The 19,622-nt window shown below is 36.3% G+C and overlaps 1 protein-coding gene across 7 annotated transcripts in view; it reads left to right on the top strand.

Moving 5' to 3' along the window:
* Positions 1–19,622, top strand: part of MEIS2 (Meis homeobox 2) — a 211,320-nt gene that overhangs the window by 6,483 nt on the left and 185,215 nt on the right. For all 7 annotated transcript variants that reach the window (XM_050798576.1, XM_050798575.1, XM_050798582.1 and 4 more), the window contains one exon: positions 9,422–9,536. In XM_050798576.1, the coding sequence (XP_050654533.1) occupies positions 9,422–9,536 (115 nt within the window). The remainder of the gene's footprint in view (positions 1–9,421; positions 9,537–19,622) is intronic.

Genomic DNA, 19,622 nt, shown 5'->3' with positions numbered 1-19,622 from the left:
GGATTTGGTGACTTGGGTGTTAGCAAATTCTGTTTGATATAGTCACCACTGTGCCTTCTGCTTTCTTAATTTTGTGTAATCAGTGCAGCAGGGATAGAAAGAAGCAAGACGGTTAGCTGGACTGGTCTGGAGAGAGAGGACTGAAGGAAAGAGAATTGGGGAGTGAGTGCTAATTTCCTAGTGTCTCACAGAGATGACAATTCTGAGAATTATTGGCAATCTTGCACTGCATTCGAAATAAAAGGGGTGAACGAACACATTACAATTCTCAGGGCTTTTTTGCTCTATAGAAACTTACTGTCAGAATATGGACTTATTGCCAAATGCCTGAAGCATCTTCATACTAAAAGACAGTAACCTTGATGAACCAATTATTAACAATGTATTGCAAAAAGCTGAAGGGAATTATGATTGAGTAAACATAGGTTAGTGGTTGAATTTTAACACTTTAACAGTTGGTGAATGAGGATGGAGAGTATAGTAAGAAATGACTGTGTATGTCAGGCCAGGAAAGGAGATTTCTTTCTATTCTCTCTGTTTCTAATCCTATTTTGGAACCAATCTAGTGAGTCTGATGCTAAAAAAAAAAAAAAAAAAGAAAAAAAAAAGAAAAAAAAAGCATATGTAGTGAGACTGAAAATTTGAAAAAGAAGCAAAGAGAAGAAAGATTGCAGCTGGTAGGAAAGGCAAGAGTGGCGAGGTTAAAGAGTGGGTGTGAACAGCAGTTGTATTTATAGGAACTCAAGCCTGGAAATGGGGGACAGGGTGTCTATAGATTACATTCAGTTGAACTCACAGCCTAAATGGTATAAGCTGTAGTTTAATAACTTTGTGGCCGAAATATTAATTTAACACTCCATGTGAGTTAAACAGGCATTAAGGCTTGAAGGCAGTTTGTCCCTACCTCCCATCCCAATTCCTGACTGTTATGAGAAATGAAATGGGATGCCTTAGTATATACCTTCTATGAGGTTCTTCTCTCCCCTGCTCCAAACAAAAGTTTTGAAAATATGCAGTCATAGATTTTCATAATTAACCTTTGCACTTGTATGGGAAGTCAGCCTAAGAACAAAAGTTAGAAAAAGTCTAGAAAAGAAAACCTCAGTCTGGGATATCCAGTTCTGTGACAGAATAAATACTATGGAGTTGAAGGCTCCTATTCCTATCTCTTGACCCTTACCTTTTTCCATCATGGTGAGGGCATCTTTGGTGATCTCCTTTGTAGATTGAGTGAATCTAATGAAATCAAAAGGACGCAGCAGTGGTTATGGAAAGTTTATTTGCTGATCTGTGGCGCTACAGTGTGTTGTGGTCCATGGGGCATGACACTACCTAAGAAATATTTATCTTTGTTGTTTTTTATGTGTTTATTTTCATTGTTTTCTGTTTCTAAAGTTTTATTTATTCACATTATTGGGATTATTGGGAGAATGGGGGGGGTCTATTTACATAGTTTGTAAAATGAGAGGTTCACAGTTCTTGGAGCCAGAAGCTTTTCTCATGATATTTCTAGGAGTACTTAGTTTTCGAAAACAGTTTCTTGGCAACTGTTTTTCCAGTGGATGTATAGAGCTAGACCATGTTGATGTTTACATAGAAAAGATAAGATAAAATAGGCTGTTTAAAGTATTGGCTGATAGACAATATCAATTTATGAGACTATTGTAATGTTTAAATATCCACTCAAGAAGGAAGTTGTACCTAAGAGGATAGTGCTTTAATAATTTATCAATCATCATCTTTGGATAAAAGAGTCAACTGTAACATTTGTTGCTCTCCTTTCAGGCCCCCAGTCAAGTAAATATGACAACTGATTTATTTTGAACCCACGAGGGCTTGCCACCTCATTGGGTGTCATAATTTAAAGCCTTTTATTTCCTAGAGATCTGAACTATAACATTTTTACTTTAGCCCCCTGCTATTTGTTTTGAAAGGAAGCAATAATTTGTTCCACCAGCACACCAAGTGGAAAATGGAGAGATTTACCACAGACTTGTGTTTTATGCAGGGACATGAGAGAAAACCTTGGAGAGTTTTCACCATTTTTGAGACTTTTGTACCATAGGTGTATTGATTGTATCCATGTCCAGCCTTCCCCTTTTAAAGCAAATCCTCTTATGCTTTTCAGCCTCTTCTACAAAGTTGCCTTCCTTCAACCCCTAGCCAAACACAAAGTAAAAATAACAGAGAACCACTACCTGAGAAGTGGTGCGAGTGGGACATTTTCAGCATGTAAATGTGCCCAATTTGAATCTTCAGGTTTATTTTTCATTTGCTTTGATATGCATATTTAATACATTGCCCCAGGCTGGATCTCATTTGGTGAACACTGGTGCAGGGGTGATGATGAGCTACTTCAGAAAGGCCCAGACAGCGCGTTGTTTTCTTGTTTTATCTGTTGGCCCACTATTCTGATCTACTGAGCTTCCTCATGGTTTTATTTGCACATGAAATGCTGAGAGCATTTCAACTTATTGGCTATGAATAATGACAGCTAAAAAAGAAGTGTAGTTTAATTTGTTGTGTGCCAAGGTTTCTCTTGTGGAGGTGACAGTTTGTGACAGCTGTTTGACACCCCCAAAACACATACACCTCTACTTTTATTAAGTGGTATCCAGCTTCATTGTGTGTGTGTGCGTACGCGTGTGTGTGCGTGTTTAAGGAAGGAACGTGCAAGGAGAGAGAGAAAAGCAGAGAGAAATGCATCAGAAGCAAACTATTAGGTACCAATATAGTTTCAGTAGTATTTAAAGGAATTTGAAAATGTAAATAAAGTAATGAATATAAATATCTTCAAAGCAACTATATTGGCAGACTTAAGAATAAGTTTTATATGTTATTAGTAAATCATGTCAATTTCACATTTCATAAAGTTATATAAATAATTTGATATAACATAGATGCATTAAAAGAAGACAACCATAATATTCTTGCTGTCCATTCCTTACATTCAATGAGGTTACTGAATTTGTTCATTTATTATTAACACTTACATATGATGGGTGTAGGGTGTAGTGATAAGAGGAAGTTTGGAATTAAATAGAAAATAATAAATGCAATATTGATTATAATTTTGTTGTATTTAGTAAATTCATAAGGCATGCTTATGTTTTTAATATTATAATGTATTTTGTTTTTTACTATTACATAATAATAATATTTATAGGTAGGAAAGAGTTACTACAATATTTTTTGGAATGTTGGGGAGAAAAAATATATAATAGTCAAAAGAAATAGAGCTCTGTTTTCCAGCTGCATTCATGTTAGTTTCCTAGACATTCAAATTTATCATATTTAAAATAAATATGTCTAGAAAACAATTTTTAAAGAAGTTTCAACTTGAAAACTGCTGTGAAATGACCAGCTTTTTCTAGTCTGTGGAGTTTCTGAATAACAGGTGATACTCAAATTATCTATTTTACACAATTTTAGATCAAGTATTTAGACCTAGTACAGACAAAGAAAATATATCCTCGCATTGACATGTAAAGATATTACATATCTTTAGATCAAGTTCAGACAAATGAAATCTGCTTGCTTGAAGTATATTCTCTGAGCTAAGCTCTATTTGCTTGAAGTGCATACAGTTATATAATTATATTGTTATTCCTAGTTAATGGTCCTAAAGAGCTACATTTTTATTTTCTTTGAAAGAATTAAGTAGAGGGAAGAAAAGACAATTATGTCTGTTAACAGTTAATAGCAGATACCTTAAAATTGCCTGGCTCTACTAACATCACTAAGTAAAGAAAAATTATTTTAATTTATATGTTGAAAACTATAATTTAAATGAAGATATTCTGGTGTTTTCTTTTGCATCTCTGAATATATCAAGTTTATGTTCACACTGTTTGTTTGTTTGTTTGTTTGTTTTTTCAAATGGATTAGGTCAGAGAGGAGAGTCTCCAGAATCTTATTTCTGACAGAATATGGGCGAGTGACTCTAGATAAATTCAATTACTACCTGAAAAATTAGAGGGAAGTGACAGCGAGGGGTGGGATAGGTTCAAGTGTTTGTTCTATAGAATATCAAGGGGGAAATAATGAAATTTGATACTAATAGTAATAATATGAATGCTTTATTTTATTTGCTAGTTTCTTATGTGTTAGTGTAAGGTGAGAGCTGATGGTATGCTATTCAAAGCCTCTGGGGCCTATTCCGATAAAGTTCTATTCAGAGCTCTGTCCACCAACTCAAAGAAACATGGCTGGGGGCACGGGTTTGCTGTCGTGTTGCTGCTGCGCGGTTTCTGGTGGTTGATAGCTTTCTTAATTTCCCATTAAGAATAATTATACTATTTAAATCATTTAGATTGTGCCATTGGAGTATGTTTTCAGTGTGACTGTGATGAGATGAAATTAAACAAAGGTTGTACTTGACAACCACATAGACATTCACTAGCAGATTTTTTTTAAATTGGCATTAATTCATTTTCTTTTTTTAATACTAAATGTTCTATGGAATATCCCAACACAATTCAAAGTTGTAAGAGGCATTTTATAATATGGCATTACGCCAACAATACAAGATATTTCTGTCTTCTCTAAAAGTTGCTCGATTAACTGGAGAAATCATTTGCAAAGGGTACTTGCCACTTCTGTGAGAGTTGCTTACATATTAATCCCAAAGCTTAATAGAGAGGTAGAAGTGGGGAGGTGAGGGAAGGACCCCAGCTTTATTTACATTTTTAAAGAGTGAGTCCAGGTTCTGAAAGCACACATAAGTCTCCTGACTTCTTATGTCAGCTTTACAGTACCGTAGTTGAAATTCCAACATTTGTTCAAACCATACAATTAACATTTTTAACTTTTGTAGACTTCAGTACCCCAAGATAGGAGTCCTTGTCTTATTTTTAAAAATAATTTTTGCATCATGTTAATTAGGGGTTAAAACATTATAAAGTTATAGGAAATAAGTAATTTAATTATGTATGTTGATACAAGTATATCTTCCCTTTGTTGTTTAAATATATCAAGTCAAATTAGTTGTACATGCTTCATTTACTGATTAAAATATCTTCATGTATGTTTACTATTACTCTCTACCTATGAGCACATACCCTGAGTTACTTTATTGTATTTTCCAAGTTTACATGTAATTTCTCTCTTGATGTTATATAGTTTTGTAGGTTCTAGAGGTTATCTGGTCTAACTTATTAATTTTAAAGAGATAAAGGAAATGAGCCGCACAGAAATGAGGTACATCACTTGCTTAAGTTCACCTCACTGGTGAGAGGTGGCATGCCAGAGTCTTAATTCCAATCTAATGTTTTCTTTCCTGTACCATGTCCATTGCATTGCCTTTTCATTCATTTGGGATCTAAAATGAGTTTCAGATTATTTTAGATAGAACTTGTATGTGGCATGGCCTTTGCTTTTCTCCTTGAAGCCTCATACGTTTTACTTCTCCATTCAGTTTTGTATTTATTTACCAACCTTTATACATTTTACCCCACTAGCCCCATGGAAGAACCATGTGCCATGTGGAATCATTTAAATAGGGAAATAACACCAATTCACCAAGACTAATTAAGTATTCTCTTATAGGTAGGTCCCTCATGGAAATGCCACAATGGTTTAAAATGTTACAATTCCAGTGTATGTGCAACTTCAACAAGAGAGGCACACGTATGATTTGCTTCCTGTGCCCAGAGATGCCTGTCCTCTCTATGCTCTTTTCTAGATTTAGCAAAATTCAATGATGGTGCTAAATCAATTTTTTTTTTTTTTTAACTTTCAGGGGAGAAAACACTGGCAGAATTGTGTTTTCTAGGGAAAGCTCTGCGTAAATGAGAAACAGAGTACAGCAGCAGAGCGCTCTCCTGTGGCCCCACTACTACAAGCTCTGCCCATATTGTCTCCTGCTTTTATATTAATTACAACTTGCATTATCAGCTGTGAGTCTGTAGCCCAGCAAATAGAAAATACTGCCCCTAGAGACCTAGCTTCTTGTATCTATTTTCCATCTCCTTCTATTGTGCCTCACTCAGTATTCACTGCTTTTCTCCTGGTAACACTGCTCTGTAACACAATTACGTAAGAGCAAGAAGAGTACCATATTTGACTCCCAATTACTAAAGCCACTGGGAATAGAAACATGTTCACTCCTTGCCCTCGGGTGTCTTCATGATTTTTTTTGGCTGGAGAACAGGACATATATTGTGGAATGCATATACCTGAATGCTCAGTCATACACGTGCACCCAGCGAGCGTTTCTCTTTATTTTTCTACTTGCATCATGTGTTTTTACATGCTTTTGTATGCCACTTTGGTTTCAGGATTCACTAAACTTCTGCATATAATTTGGCAGAAAGCCATGCGATTTTTCTCGAAGGATGTAAACTTGTAAACTCTAAGGGGAAGAATAGAAGAAAGGAGTCGTGATATAAACAAATATTTTAATCTCAGGAAAAAAAGTGTTAAAAGTAATAGGTTTTGTCCATCCATGTCAGTTACAGTTTTTTATGACCAAGGAGGAACAATTTTTTATTGACCAGATTATCAACATTTGTATTTGTATATGTATATGGTCACATCACCACCACGTGTAGCTGAATACAAACAACTTGGGGTAACTCCTCAGCCTTGAAACCCCACAGGGATTTATCTGTTCTTCCTTCTTTCAAATCAGATGACTATCGTGTGATACTCCTTAGTTGGTGTTCAGTCTCTCAAACAAGACCATAATACTTATACTTGAGACACTCTATGGGAAATAAACATGACACCTTTTCAGGAGAGCATTTTTAAAGAGTGAGGAAGAAAAGAGGGAAGAGATAATGGAATGGTAGGTGAAAGAGTGAACTTAAGTATATTCTGGGAATGGGCAGAAAACCAAAGACCCAATTTATTTGGAAGAACCAGCTGCTCTTAAAAGTAATATTTGCTTCTGTGGCTTATTTTTCACCCCTTTACTTTAGAAAACGTCTCCTTCGGATACCATTGAAAGAAATACACGGAATTATAAACGAATGAGGACTAACTTGAAAACTCAGCACCAGTTTAGCTGATAGGGACAAACCAGTGTTTTCAGTTACAGGAAGTCCTTCTGAGTGATCCGTTCAAATCAATGCAGCGCCTGAACAGAAAGACTTGCTCCGGCTTCATTTAAACGATTATATAATAGCTATTGGATGACATTTGCCTTAAAACATAGTTGAGGTGTTAGTGGTTAATTATTGTAATTTTCATGAGGGGTAAGGAGCTTTTATAGCAGCCGGCTTAATAAAAAGCCTGCAGTGCATAAAATTAACATCATTGCTGTGTACAATGAAAAGTTTAGCTTAGGTGAATATGTTGCAGCTATTTCATTTTCTAAAAGAAGGCTCTAGCCTGTGTTGTTGCAGGACTAAACTCACACCATGCTATTGTTTCTTTTTCTTTTCTTTCTTTCTTTCTTTTTTTTTTTTCCATGTAATTCTTCTAGCTCTTTATCTCATTACCACCCGGCTAACAGCTGACACGAAGAGGCTTCAAAGCTCGAGGAGCCCCTGTATTCTGTTTGCCTTTTGCTTGAAACTGTTGGAGTGGTTTCTAACTTAGATAAAAAAGAGCTCACAGGCATGACTTTGTCTTCATACAGGCAGCAGAAAACCTTGACTTTTATTTTATTCTACTCAATTTCATTCCCTAATCTACTTTCTCAAACATATCCTTATTTTAGAGATCCATACCTGTGCCATATTTATAGTCACAAAATTTCTGCTCAGGGTTTTCACTTTGAATCAATTGCTCGCCTGATAGCAGTGCCAGTAGCATTGTTTTATAGAGATGTTATTAATCCATAGAGCTCTGGATTGTTATTTCATAATCTATCAGAAATGCCAAATATTAATTTACAGTCAGTTTGCTGCAGATCTGTAGAGGGAAAAATAAGTTTTATAGTTCCAAATAAGAACATTTCCCTGCTTTTTCTCACGTTGGTTTCTTGTTTTATTTTGGTAACGTCATCCCTGCTGTATGTACACTGTAGAGTTGATGCTGAGAAAAATGACAGACTGACTTCTTTTCTTGATGAACTATATATAATGGCAACATGGCAAGATTACTTTCCCTTGGTCAAGAGGTTTATTTGTTGCCTATACCCACGTGGCTCTATCTGAATTCTTATTTACCAATTCTAGTAAGAAACAGTGTATACTTTGATTGGTTTTTTAGTGATATACTTTGTGTACTTTGGTGTATACTTTGTATACTTTGATTGGTGTATACTTTGTAAAATGTGTATACTTTGGTGTATATTTTGTATACTTCGGTGTATACTTAGATTGGTATATACTTTGTATGCTTTGATTGGTTTTGAGGAAATATTTTGTCCCTTCCTCTGACCCCCAAATCATTCACTTGCCAGTAGGTCTGTGGGCTTGACTGAAGTTGTCATATACAGGTGACAAGTGTACAGCTCTGGCTTTAAGGCTGGACTGTTTCATATGCTGTTCCTACTCTCTGTTTCTGCCAGAGGAAATTCCATCTCTTGCCTGCCTTCATGTGGTGCTGATAAAGTCCTTCCTGTACAGTAGAATTCCTGTTTTCCTTTAAGCAACAGCAGGGCATTGCGAATGATCAGGAAAGGGGAGGAGGAACAGAAGATGAATATGCTCAGCCAAGTAGCATGAGCTATAACTCTTGGTTTGCCTTGCATGTCCTTTGAAACAAGTAGTTCTTCTAGGAAGAAGCACTGCTCAGTGAATTTCAAGCTTCCATGAAGCTCAAGTGAAAGTCCTGTCTAGCTTACTAGATGGCCAGTAGTTCACGTGTGTTTCTTTTTTAAAATTATTTCTACAAATTAAAGCAAAAATCAATAATTTGTTAGGTATTGATGCAGTGATTAATATCATTACCTTTGTTGATTATATAGTCAATCAGTTGATAATTTTGAAAGTTTTTATAGGCTATTTTAGGGCAATGCATTTGAAAGATGTCAAGGGCTGTCCCATATATTGTAGAGCCTGTAATTTTTTTAATGGAGTCATTGAATTTTGCAGATGTTAATGTTCTGAAGTATTTAGTGTCCAAGAGCATTGGAACCTATTTCTTGGAAGAATGTACCCAGTTAAGAGAGTGAGAGTAAAAATAACTTTTACATATTTCATTAATTTTTTTTTGACTTTAGAAATTAACTTTGTTTAGGTTTACATTTGTACGTAATAAAATTTACCCATTTAAAGTGTACACTTAAATCAGTTTTAACCAACATATACACTGGTGTAACCATCACCACATCAAGTTCTAGAGCATCTTTTCTTTTATATACCTATTACTAAAAAGACGGCACACTGTAACATGACATGTGTATATGCCTAGTGCCACAAATACTAATATGCATACTTTTTCTTTGTCTCTTTCTGTGCCGTTCCCCTTGGTTCCTCATTTATGGCTGAAATGGTAACTGTGGAAACATTCCTTGGCATCCTGACATCAGAACCCTTCTTCTTGGCGAGACCACGATGATGCAACCTCAACCCACTCAGCAGGCACCCCAGGGCCCTCCAGTGGGGGCCATGCTTCCCAGAGCGGAGACAACAGCAGTGAGCAAGGTAAAAGGTCAAACATTTTCCTCGTGCAAAGTAGGCATGACTAAAATAACGTCAGTATTTTATGATATCAGTACATCTGCCTCCATGTAAACAGGAGAGTGGCAGGTTAGGAGTAGAATCAGCTGCTATTTAAAGAGACAGTATGTCCTCTTCTTAACTTACTTTACTTAAAAAGAGAAATCAAAGTGAGCTGTCGAATCTTTACGTAGGCATTACAATAACAATTGATTAGTTCTGCCAATTCTTTTACAAATTTGGTTATCTACACTTTATTTCTGTGTGTGTAAGTGGAATGACAGACCTACTTTACTGCTGTGATGCAGTAGCTTGAATTGTGCTATAAATAGCATATCTTGCCTGTAATATCAACAATAAGCATTCTTTATAATCAAGCAATTATGCCTCTAAAGCACATACAATTTAAAAATCTGTTCTTATTAGCTCCGGAAATATTGTGGGAATTTTACATGGAATCTTATCTTGGGAAGGTAGATTTTGAATTCTTAGAGGATTATTTGTCCCCATTTCCATTCAGCTGACATGGTGACTTTTGTCACAAGTCCTAAAAATTAGAATAATCAGAGGGCAAGGGGGACATCAACTGCAGATATTGAGGAAGCCTAGTGCAATTTAGAATAAATGTTACTGTTTAAAACTCACCTATTGCACAGAAAGCAATTATATGTTGGTAAGAATGACTCATCTATGGCTAAAATGATAATTTAAAGGAAGATGCATTATTGAATGTGGGCCAGAGAAGTGTATAGATTTTACTTTTTAATATGTTACATTAGATGGTGTCTGATCTCCTAGGTCTATTTCATCTCTATTATGACTGTGTTTATGGCCACAATATTTAAGTATTAGACAGGCTTCCAAGTAGAGGGCAGTTTAACAGCTTGAGCTGTAGTTATATATGCCATTTAAAACAGAGTGTTGATGTAAGTTGGGTGCCTTCCGTCCTCCAAGCTTCTGACTAGGAATTTTGGATTTCTGAGGTTCTAGAAGAGTCTAGAAAAATGTCCTTTCTAGGATGCCATTCACTTGTGAATGGGTCCAAATTAGAATCTGAGTTTAAGCAAATCGAAAGTAACACAGCGATGAATCCTATCAGATGGCAAATTGTGGAAGAACTTGCAAATTGTACCTATATAATATATACTGTTTTATATACTGTTTTATTCTACCAGTTAGTTTCTGTATAAAAGATAAGTAAATTATAAGGCACTTTCAGGGTAACTGGTACATAGGGTCAATGGATCTGCAAGCAATGACTTAACTGTGGTTCCATGTCACAGTGATGGACTTCTCAGCATGGTTAAATCTGGAAAGCTTTCTATGACTCCATCCTTCCCACCACCCCAAATTGCGGCGACACAAAGGGTGAAATGTATCTATTAATAAAAACAAAATACTCTAAACATTGTATAAAAGAGGGGAAAAGGAGAAGCCGACTTAATGGTCTAATGAGGCTATCTTCCAGAGACTTCTTGTGTGTGAGGCTCACTTTGACCTTTTGCTTTGCTCAGGAGCCCAGCGCCTCATTTTTCACATTCTTGCAATTACGTTAACGCTTCAAGCATTTCTGACTCCAAGTCAGCTAGCAACACCAGGCATAACTCAACACTGTGAGTTTTTCTCCTCTCTGTAGATTCATTAACAGGTCACCAAGGTCCCAAGTGAAATTTAAAACTGACTGGTTCTGTTGGGTTAGTTGAGTTATGGCAAGGGAGATAGCAAGAAAGGGCCAGAGAGAAGAGGAGGTGGGAGAGAGACGAACCCCAGGTTTGGAGCAGGGATTACTTGTAATAACGAACAAAGCATAAAGTTTTATCATTTTGGTTAGTTAGTTTTGTTTTTTTAGGAAAGAGAAGAATTCCGAGACTGATATATAGGTAAAGACAATCACACAAACTTCTGTGCTGTGGGGAGATGCACCCACTTACCCAATGTTGAAGGATTTGATCCCTGTAGGATTCTGTTCCTTTAATCATATATCTGGGATTAAATAATGTACATGGTAGCTTATGGGTATGAGTGCTAGGAAGTCAGTCATTTTACTGTATCAATGTTTGAAAGAAAAAAAAAAGGTATGATTTCTATAAAATGAAGACTGCTTTGGCATAGAAAATTTCCTACCTGGCTTGCCACATCAGTGATTAAAACATATATATAAGGGCATTCTGGCTTTTTACAGCACACTTTAAAATGTGAAGGCCAGACTTGAGTGTATTTTGTCATACTCATGCCTATATTAGTCTTTTAAACAGGGTTTCGAGGTAGTTTGATATTTTGTCCCACCGAATTGTCCAGAGTAGTTTCAGCGGGAAAGATTAATTATCTGCTTCAGGGCAAAGTCAACAGAGATATTGACTGAAATCGCATATGCTTATCCTAGGTTAAATCTTGGGGTTGATGTATAATGGAAAACGTGGGAGAGAAATTTATGTCCTTAGTATTAAATATATTATAATGTTTCACTGGAAATCAAGTTTGTAGTTTAGCAAAGAGTTTTCTTATTCAGAATTTATTAGCAAAACAGGCATATGGAAAACTGTAAAATGATTCAGTTTCAAAACAAATTATGATAAACACAAAAAATAGGGATGAATTGTACTAAATACAATGTTTTCATACACATTTTAAATTAAACTTTAATAGCCATATGCTATAAAACAATACATGTATTTATGTTGCTTTATAATTTTTGTGATTATGTTTACTATAATGATTCATACAAACTTTACTTTGGAACCTAAAAATACCTCATTTTATGACCTGATAGTGAAAGAGCTACAGTTACACAGGTGAAAGTTCATCTTTTCCTCCACAGTGTTTCAGCAGTGAACCAAAAGGAGGAGAAAAAAATGTATATCACATTTTAAAAATATCATAAGAAATAAACTTGGTAAAATGTGAAACCTGACTTTACTATCTTTCAAAGAGCACATGTCTAACAGTAAGCTATCTAAATATGAACCAGACTTTTCATTCACTGATTTCTCTTGCTAAAAGCAGCCAAAGGAAGGGAGTTTGTCTAGTTAGTCACATTAGAATGAGGAAGGAAATCTGGTTTTTCAAGGATAGAATTAGGGTGCAGACTTGGGGCTCTGGGGAAGGAACTGACCCTCTTTGTGTCTGGCTTCCCATCAGTAAAATGGGGCTTGATAATAAGTCTAGGGATCCCTAATTCTGTACCTGCTGAGTCAAAAGCTGCTTTGTATTTCACTGTGTATTTTGCCAGAGTAACGACTAGGAAGCAGCCCCTTGTTCCTAGAGCACTCAGAGCCTTAGATGAAAGGCACAATATATGTACAAAGTATTATTATTATTGATGGGTTTGTGTAGCTCCCATTAACGCTGATGGGAGTTACGCATGTGAATTGGCAAGAGAATAGACCCCTCAGTGTTTAGAGCACATGAAATTTACATTTTTTCGCGTGCTGTAATTGAGATGTTGACAAATTGGAGAATATTGATGAGCCTTTGTTTTAAGTATTTCATGCCAAGTTTGTTTTATTTTTACTGGTTTGAACAATGGTATGGGTTCAGCAGCAATGAATAAAAAGGGTAGAGTAAAGATAACTTTGTATTTCAATATTTTGATGTGCCAATATGAAATAAATTGTCTTAGGCAAATGGAATATGCTGTTTTAATCATTAGCTATGCATGAAAGAAAAATTGATGTTGACATCTTTGCTGTAAAATCGTTGTAATGGGGCCTTCCTTACAATTCATTTTTGTAAAATTCATTTTGTACATTTTGCAGCAATTGAACAATCCCTGCACTGTGAATAGGCAGGATTCCCAGAAATACCGAGACAGTTGGCCCAGTAACTGCTGAGCTCACACTGCACACCACACGCACGTTAACCATACTGTTGCCAGACCCAGTTTAACCTAAATACATTAGCATTCTAGAATCTATATTGCTCTAATCTTTCAGGACACAGGGCTGTACAAGCCAGCATAGTTCTCCCTAACTCTGCCACCTACCACGTCCCTCTGTGGATGTCCCCATCTATTTTCCAGGCAATGAGGCTAGAATTCCTCATAGCTAGATATTTATTTATGTATTATACAGTTCTTTAGCAATCATGGTGTTGAAACCTACAAATACCTCCTTAGTAGTGAATGTGTTTATAGGTAAGCAAGTGTCTAAAATAGTATTGCACTTTTGAGCTTATAATACATGTTATAGTTATAAAATAGTATTTTTTCCCATCCAAGTATTCCAGTTATATATTTAAAGGGATATACATTAAAGTTATATATATTAAAGAGGAGGAGGGGGCTTCAAACCCACTTACTGTGGGTCCTGAATATGTTCTACTGGGATTTCTTATTCAGTCTAGGAAAACTCTGTCAATGGAATGTTTTCATAGTGGCGGCAATCTCTTTAAAATAACCCTAAATACAATATGACAGATGCCATCTGGCATAATCTTTTGCTAGTTGCTTTTAACTTTTATTTTTCCTAGAGCTAAGTTCATCCAAAACTGGTCACTTACTGTTATGATAAATACGATGACATTTTTTTTTTCCTTCCTGTCCCCTTAATTGTGTCAAAAAAATTCTCTGAGACTATAATTGATAATTGAACATTGCCATGGAATAAACTGTTGTATATGGACTATTTACATTGCATTTTCTTTCTCTTTTTTCCCCCCAAATAAAATTTAAAAGAATGCCATTCTTTAACCATCAGGAAACATCCAAAGATTTTCTGTTGATTTTCTCAAGACTTTTTAGAGTAGTAACCATTAGAAGTAAAACTGAATTCTTCTAATAAATAAATGCTCCAGGAGCATGTAATGGTACTCATAAATGCTTAAAAGCTTTCTATAATTGCTGTTAATTTTGAGTAATTTCTTCCTATATGTATCAACTTACTTGAGAAACCCAGAGTTGGGATTTCTAGATTTTTTTTTTAACTTAGTCATGTAAAGGGATGTCTCCTGATGCCAGTTAGAGTTTAATTTAGAGTAGTAATTAAACTTGAATACTGCCTCATAAACAAAAGATAAACAATAAACCAGCCACGTTCCCTGCTGTTTCATAGCTTTCTTTCCCAGATGTTTTAGCCTGATAATTTTTACGCAGTGAACTACCTAACATGGAGTTTTGTGGACAGAGGTAGAAAATGAATTTTTTTTTTTTTTTTTTGGTGGTTGTTTTTTTCCTGGCAATCCTTTTTTCCTTCCAAAAAGCAAAATGCAAAGGATTTTTCATTATTTAGATTTTTTAAAACTCTGGTGAAATAGATATTTAATGGAGATGTGCTTTAATGGTAACTATGGTTTTTTTCTTAGATATTGCTTATTTTTTTTTCAAAATTAATTTGGTCATGAATGTCTTTCACACCTGGTAATTGAAAGAGAACCATATTTTTATTTAAGTAAAATCTTGATAATAAGTCAAAAAAAGAAAAGCTTGACAGTGGAGAATTTTTCTTTTTTACCCTTCTTGCCACTTCTCACCGGCATGCATTCCCACCCACGGCCAGTGTTACTTTATGGCTCTGCTCTTCCTTGGGCTACAAGGGTCTCTCTGTCCAGTTCTAGACCCTTCCACTGTCAGCCATGATCTTTCTAATTGTCAGGTACGAGTCAGCCATTCAATGCAGAAGCCATGTTATTTTCACTGGGTGGGGTAATTACTGAAAGCTGAGAATAGCTGCACTAAAGACAGAGGGATACTTTCATGATCCCATTAGCATAAGAGTGGGTAAATTATTCATGCCAAGTGAGGATTCTATGGGGAAAAGTATAGTTAATGCACATAGTTTTTAAATGTATCCCTTTCTGCTCTGAGACTAAATTCTTGTTGGAATCAGTTCTCAGACATTTACGGGAAAGCTCTGGTGGCGTGTTAGATGCAGTTCATCTCTCTCTGTTTGCAGCGCTCTCAATAGAGACCATCTGGCAAAGATCCAAAAGGTGATTAAACAAAATGATCAGCTCTTGTTGCTGTGTTACATGTCCAATACTCTGGATTAAAAAACATGACCCAGGACAGTCAAGCTAACGTCATGCCGCTCCCCCTTCCCCCTCCCCTCTCGGTATAAGAATTCAGATGGTCCACAAATGTGTGTGCCATCTTTGTGTCCTTATGGCCCATAATCATGAACAGGTTGTGCAAATGGCTCTTTCTGTAGCACTGTCTGTTCCAGCAGCATAGAAGCATTTCATATTAATTGGGTCAGTCTAATATTCACATTGACATGGGGAAAAATTACTAAAATTTATTCTTATAGCAGACAATGAATATGTGTGCTTTCTGCCATGAGGGAAGTGAAATCTGACAACTGGCTTGTGCAACTGATTAATTTTTCTCGAAACTGGAGAAAATCAAAGCATGAAAAACTGTCATTCTCTGAAAGCAATGCACAACCCTTTTATAACTAAACAAAATGGATTGGGTAGGGGGCTTTCGGGGAGCTTGTAGAAATGAGCTCTGGTTTTAACGCCATAATCAGGGATGAATTTACAGTGCCATTCAGAAGAGTCCTCCCTCCTCATAAACAAGCTGATAATCACAGGGAAGCTGACTTCCAATTAGCTTCTCCTTTCCTCACACGGATCAGGGTATTTATATGTCCTCCTTGAGCTTTGATATGTCACTGCTGAGTTAGTACATCTCATGTCAAATTTGAAAGTTTGGAAATAAAATGTTTTATTATGAGGAAATCCTGCTAATAAGCAAGGTAATTTTCAACCAATCATTTCACGATTGAGTTAAGGTAAAAATGCCAAGATTTGTGACTAAGGGACAGATGTATCTTATCTTTGGGGGTCTGCACCAAATGCCAAGTAGAAATATAAATTGAACAAACCAGACATTGTGAGGAAGTGATTGAAGAAATATTGAGATGAAATCTTGGAATGAAATATATATGTATATTTATAACAATGCTGTGAATTGCTTACATGTCACATTTGCATAAGCCTGAACTGTGATTTTATTAAGGGGCAGTTTAGTTAAGGCAAAACATAAGACTATTAACTCATTAGGTGGTTCAGAGATTACAGCTAACCATTTAATATTGTGGAAATAGTCTATGACTGATATTATAGGATAAATTTAAGTGCGATTGTCGAGAAAGAGAATAAAGCAGAAAAGAAAAAATTCTCAAAAACCACTTTAAAACATCATCATTCCTTGTCAGCCATGCTTTCTAAGGAGGAGTAAAGCAGTAGGTAAGAAATACAGATGGGCACAGGACTCAGGGAGGGGAAGTGAGGGTCCCCTAGAGTCAGTGCTGTGTGGCAGATGAAAGGGACTCACATAGCCTTGGGGGTCTTAAGGCTATTATAGGGCAACTCATGCTCTGTTATCATGCTGATTTTTCAATTGATTTTTGACTGAACAGTACTTGTTGAAGCCCTCCAGAGCATCAAACACAGCCTTATGGTGCTATACATTGTAATACACGTGTTCTATTTTTCCCTTCATTGTCTTTACTTTGCTTCAGAAGAGTAGTCTGTGATGACGCCATGTTATTTTTTCCCCTTCTTTCTTTCCCATTTCTACCCTCAGAGAGTTTCTTAAAATTCTTACTGCTTTTTTGCTGGGGAGGAGGGTAGTAGGAGAGTCACTTTTTATTTTCACATGTGGAAATTTGTTTTTAATGTGGCCTTTAAAAATACTTTATATCAGCCGGGCGCGGCGGCTCAAGCCTGTAATCCCAGCACTTTGGGAGGCCGAGACAGGCAGATCACGAGGTCAGGAGATCGAGACCATCCTGGCTAACATGGTGAAACCCCCATCTCTACTAAAAAAAACAAAACAAAACAAAAAAACTAGCCGGGCGAGGTGGCGGGCGCCTGTAGTCCCAGCTACTCGGGAGGCTGAGGCAGGAGAATGGCGTGAACCCGGGAGGCGGAACTTGCAGTGAGCCGAGATCGCACCACTGCACTCCAGCCTGGGTGACAGAGCGAGACTCCGTCTCAAAAAAAAAAAAAAAAAAAAAAACTTTATATCACAGCAAACAATAATATACACCACTTTTATATACCCAATTTATCCCTCGGTAGTCTTGAGTTATTCACTATCTTTCTGAGGACCAGCAAAAAAAGCAACAATGGGGTTTCACTGAAATCTAGTTCCTCATTAAAATGAAAGTGAACCACTTTAGTATCCTCAGCTTGCTGGAACGTGAGGTCTCGAGAAAAGAAATAATGAAAGAGATCTGGAGGGAATGTGTCCTTGCTTCTCTTCTGCCTGCCTCAGAAATTTGTACAGATGAAAATCCTGTTCTGATATGAACTTCTCTGTGCGTCTTCCTGATCTGCCCAGGTATGAGGCCACAGCTCCTTCTCTGCACTCCTGTGGCACTTTGTACCTCTGTTCTAACATCTTTCATGCTGCATTGTAATTCTTTGACTCCTGGTCTCTCTCTCTGTCTCTCCCTGCTTTTCCAAGGTACAGATGATCATTCTTCAACTATCTGGCATTAGTATGTCCGTTTTTGAAGCGATAAACAAAATCTACAGATTTTTCATTTTTTAAGAGGTATAAATTGATCAAAACTTTGTGTGTATTGATTCACTGATGTGTGCCTGAACATAAATGAACTCTTTGGAACATATGGATACATTCCATCAAATTCCATTACATCTTTAAGAGATAAAAATTATTTTGTTTTACTGAACTTACGTTGTATTCATTACTGTCTTGAATACGTCGGTGGACCATCAGCTCAACCTTAGCATTATTTGGTTATAGATAGGTTCTTCAATTTTAGGTTTCCATTTGAAGTATTACTTTAAGATGGTACTTAAAATGGGACTTATTTGTCCTTTAATGTCTTATATTGTGTACATATGGTCAGAATTTGGAGATGCAATTTCATTATGTTATCTATACAAAATGTGTAGATGGATGTCTTTAAATGTAATGGTAAATCTAATAATGGAAAATTGCTTAGTGTGGCAAATAGTTCTCATGGACTCAGGATCCATTTTGCTAATAAATCTTGTTTAGGATAGGATTGACCTCAAGGAATTCATTGGTTGGTCTTCACACACAGGTAAAGGAGCCTGGAAGTATTTCTTGAATTTTTAGGCCCCACCTCCTGTTGTCGATTTTCTACACATGTCCTCCAGTTTTTCATAGTTTGCATTTGGGCAAATGTAATTATTTTTGGTGATGCAAGCAAAACCTTACAGTGAGTTCTTTTTCATCTACATGGGATACTGTCTAGAATCTTGGACTATGAGTCAAGAGACCTATGCTCAAAAGTCATGATTGCGTTGAAAAGGGCACAGACCTAGAAGACAGAGAGACATGAGTTCAAATCCCAGTTTTACTCAATATCTGCCAGATTCAGTCACTCCATCTGGAAAGTGGAGTGCTTAATATAATCTCACTTACATTAAGAGAGATTCCATGTGTTCAGCAAATAACATTGCCTGGAACCAGTAACTGTTGGTTCCTTTATTCCCCTCTCTCTTCCCTCTGTCCTATGCCGACATTAATTAGCTGTATGACCTTGGCTGCGTCCTTTAATCTCTTTGGACTTTTACTCACCTGTAAAATAAGATTGAATTAGATGATCTTTTAAATCCAAGCTCCAGGAATCTAATGTTTCCATTCATGGGTCTTAATTTTTATTTGTACATTTTATCTTTTAACATAAAGGGAGGTCGCAAGCTTTTCATCAGGGGTATAACATGAACTTTTTAATTTTTTTGATTTATAATACACAGTGAAGTAGTATTTCTGTTTCTTGTTTTTGGTTGCCAGGAGAGCCTTTTTCTTCTCAGTTTGGCAAAAATATAACTAGACATTAGAGTTTGTTTTCTGAGGATAGTGGAATGCCACAATTCAGATATAGGACATCTAAGGCGGTAGTATTAATACTAATAGACTGTTCAATCTGCTAAGTATGAGGCGTGTTTTGTAAACACAGAGCAACTTCTCCATTCTCCATTATCTAATTAGAACTCTCTCAGTTGGAATTTTCTATACTTCACAAGTGGAACAATAAATGATCATCATTACAGAGGCTGAGGTTCTACCCACTCCTGAAATATGTTCCAAACCATTCCAGAAAAATATCTAAATAATTTTCAGGAGAATTT

This window comes from Macaca thibetana, chromosome 7, assembly GCF_024542745.1.
Source record: "Macaca thibetana thibetana isolate TM-01 chromosome 7, ASM2454274v1, whole genome shotgun sequence".
NCBI classification, from domain to species: domain Eukaryota; kingdom Metazoa; phylum Chordata; class Mammalia; order Primates; family Cercopithecidae; genus Macaca; species Macaca thibetana.
This window is presented reverse-complemented; position numbering and strand designations above follow the sequence as displayed.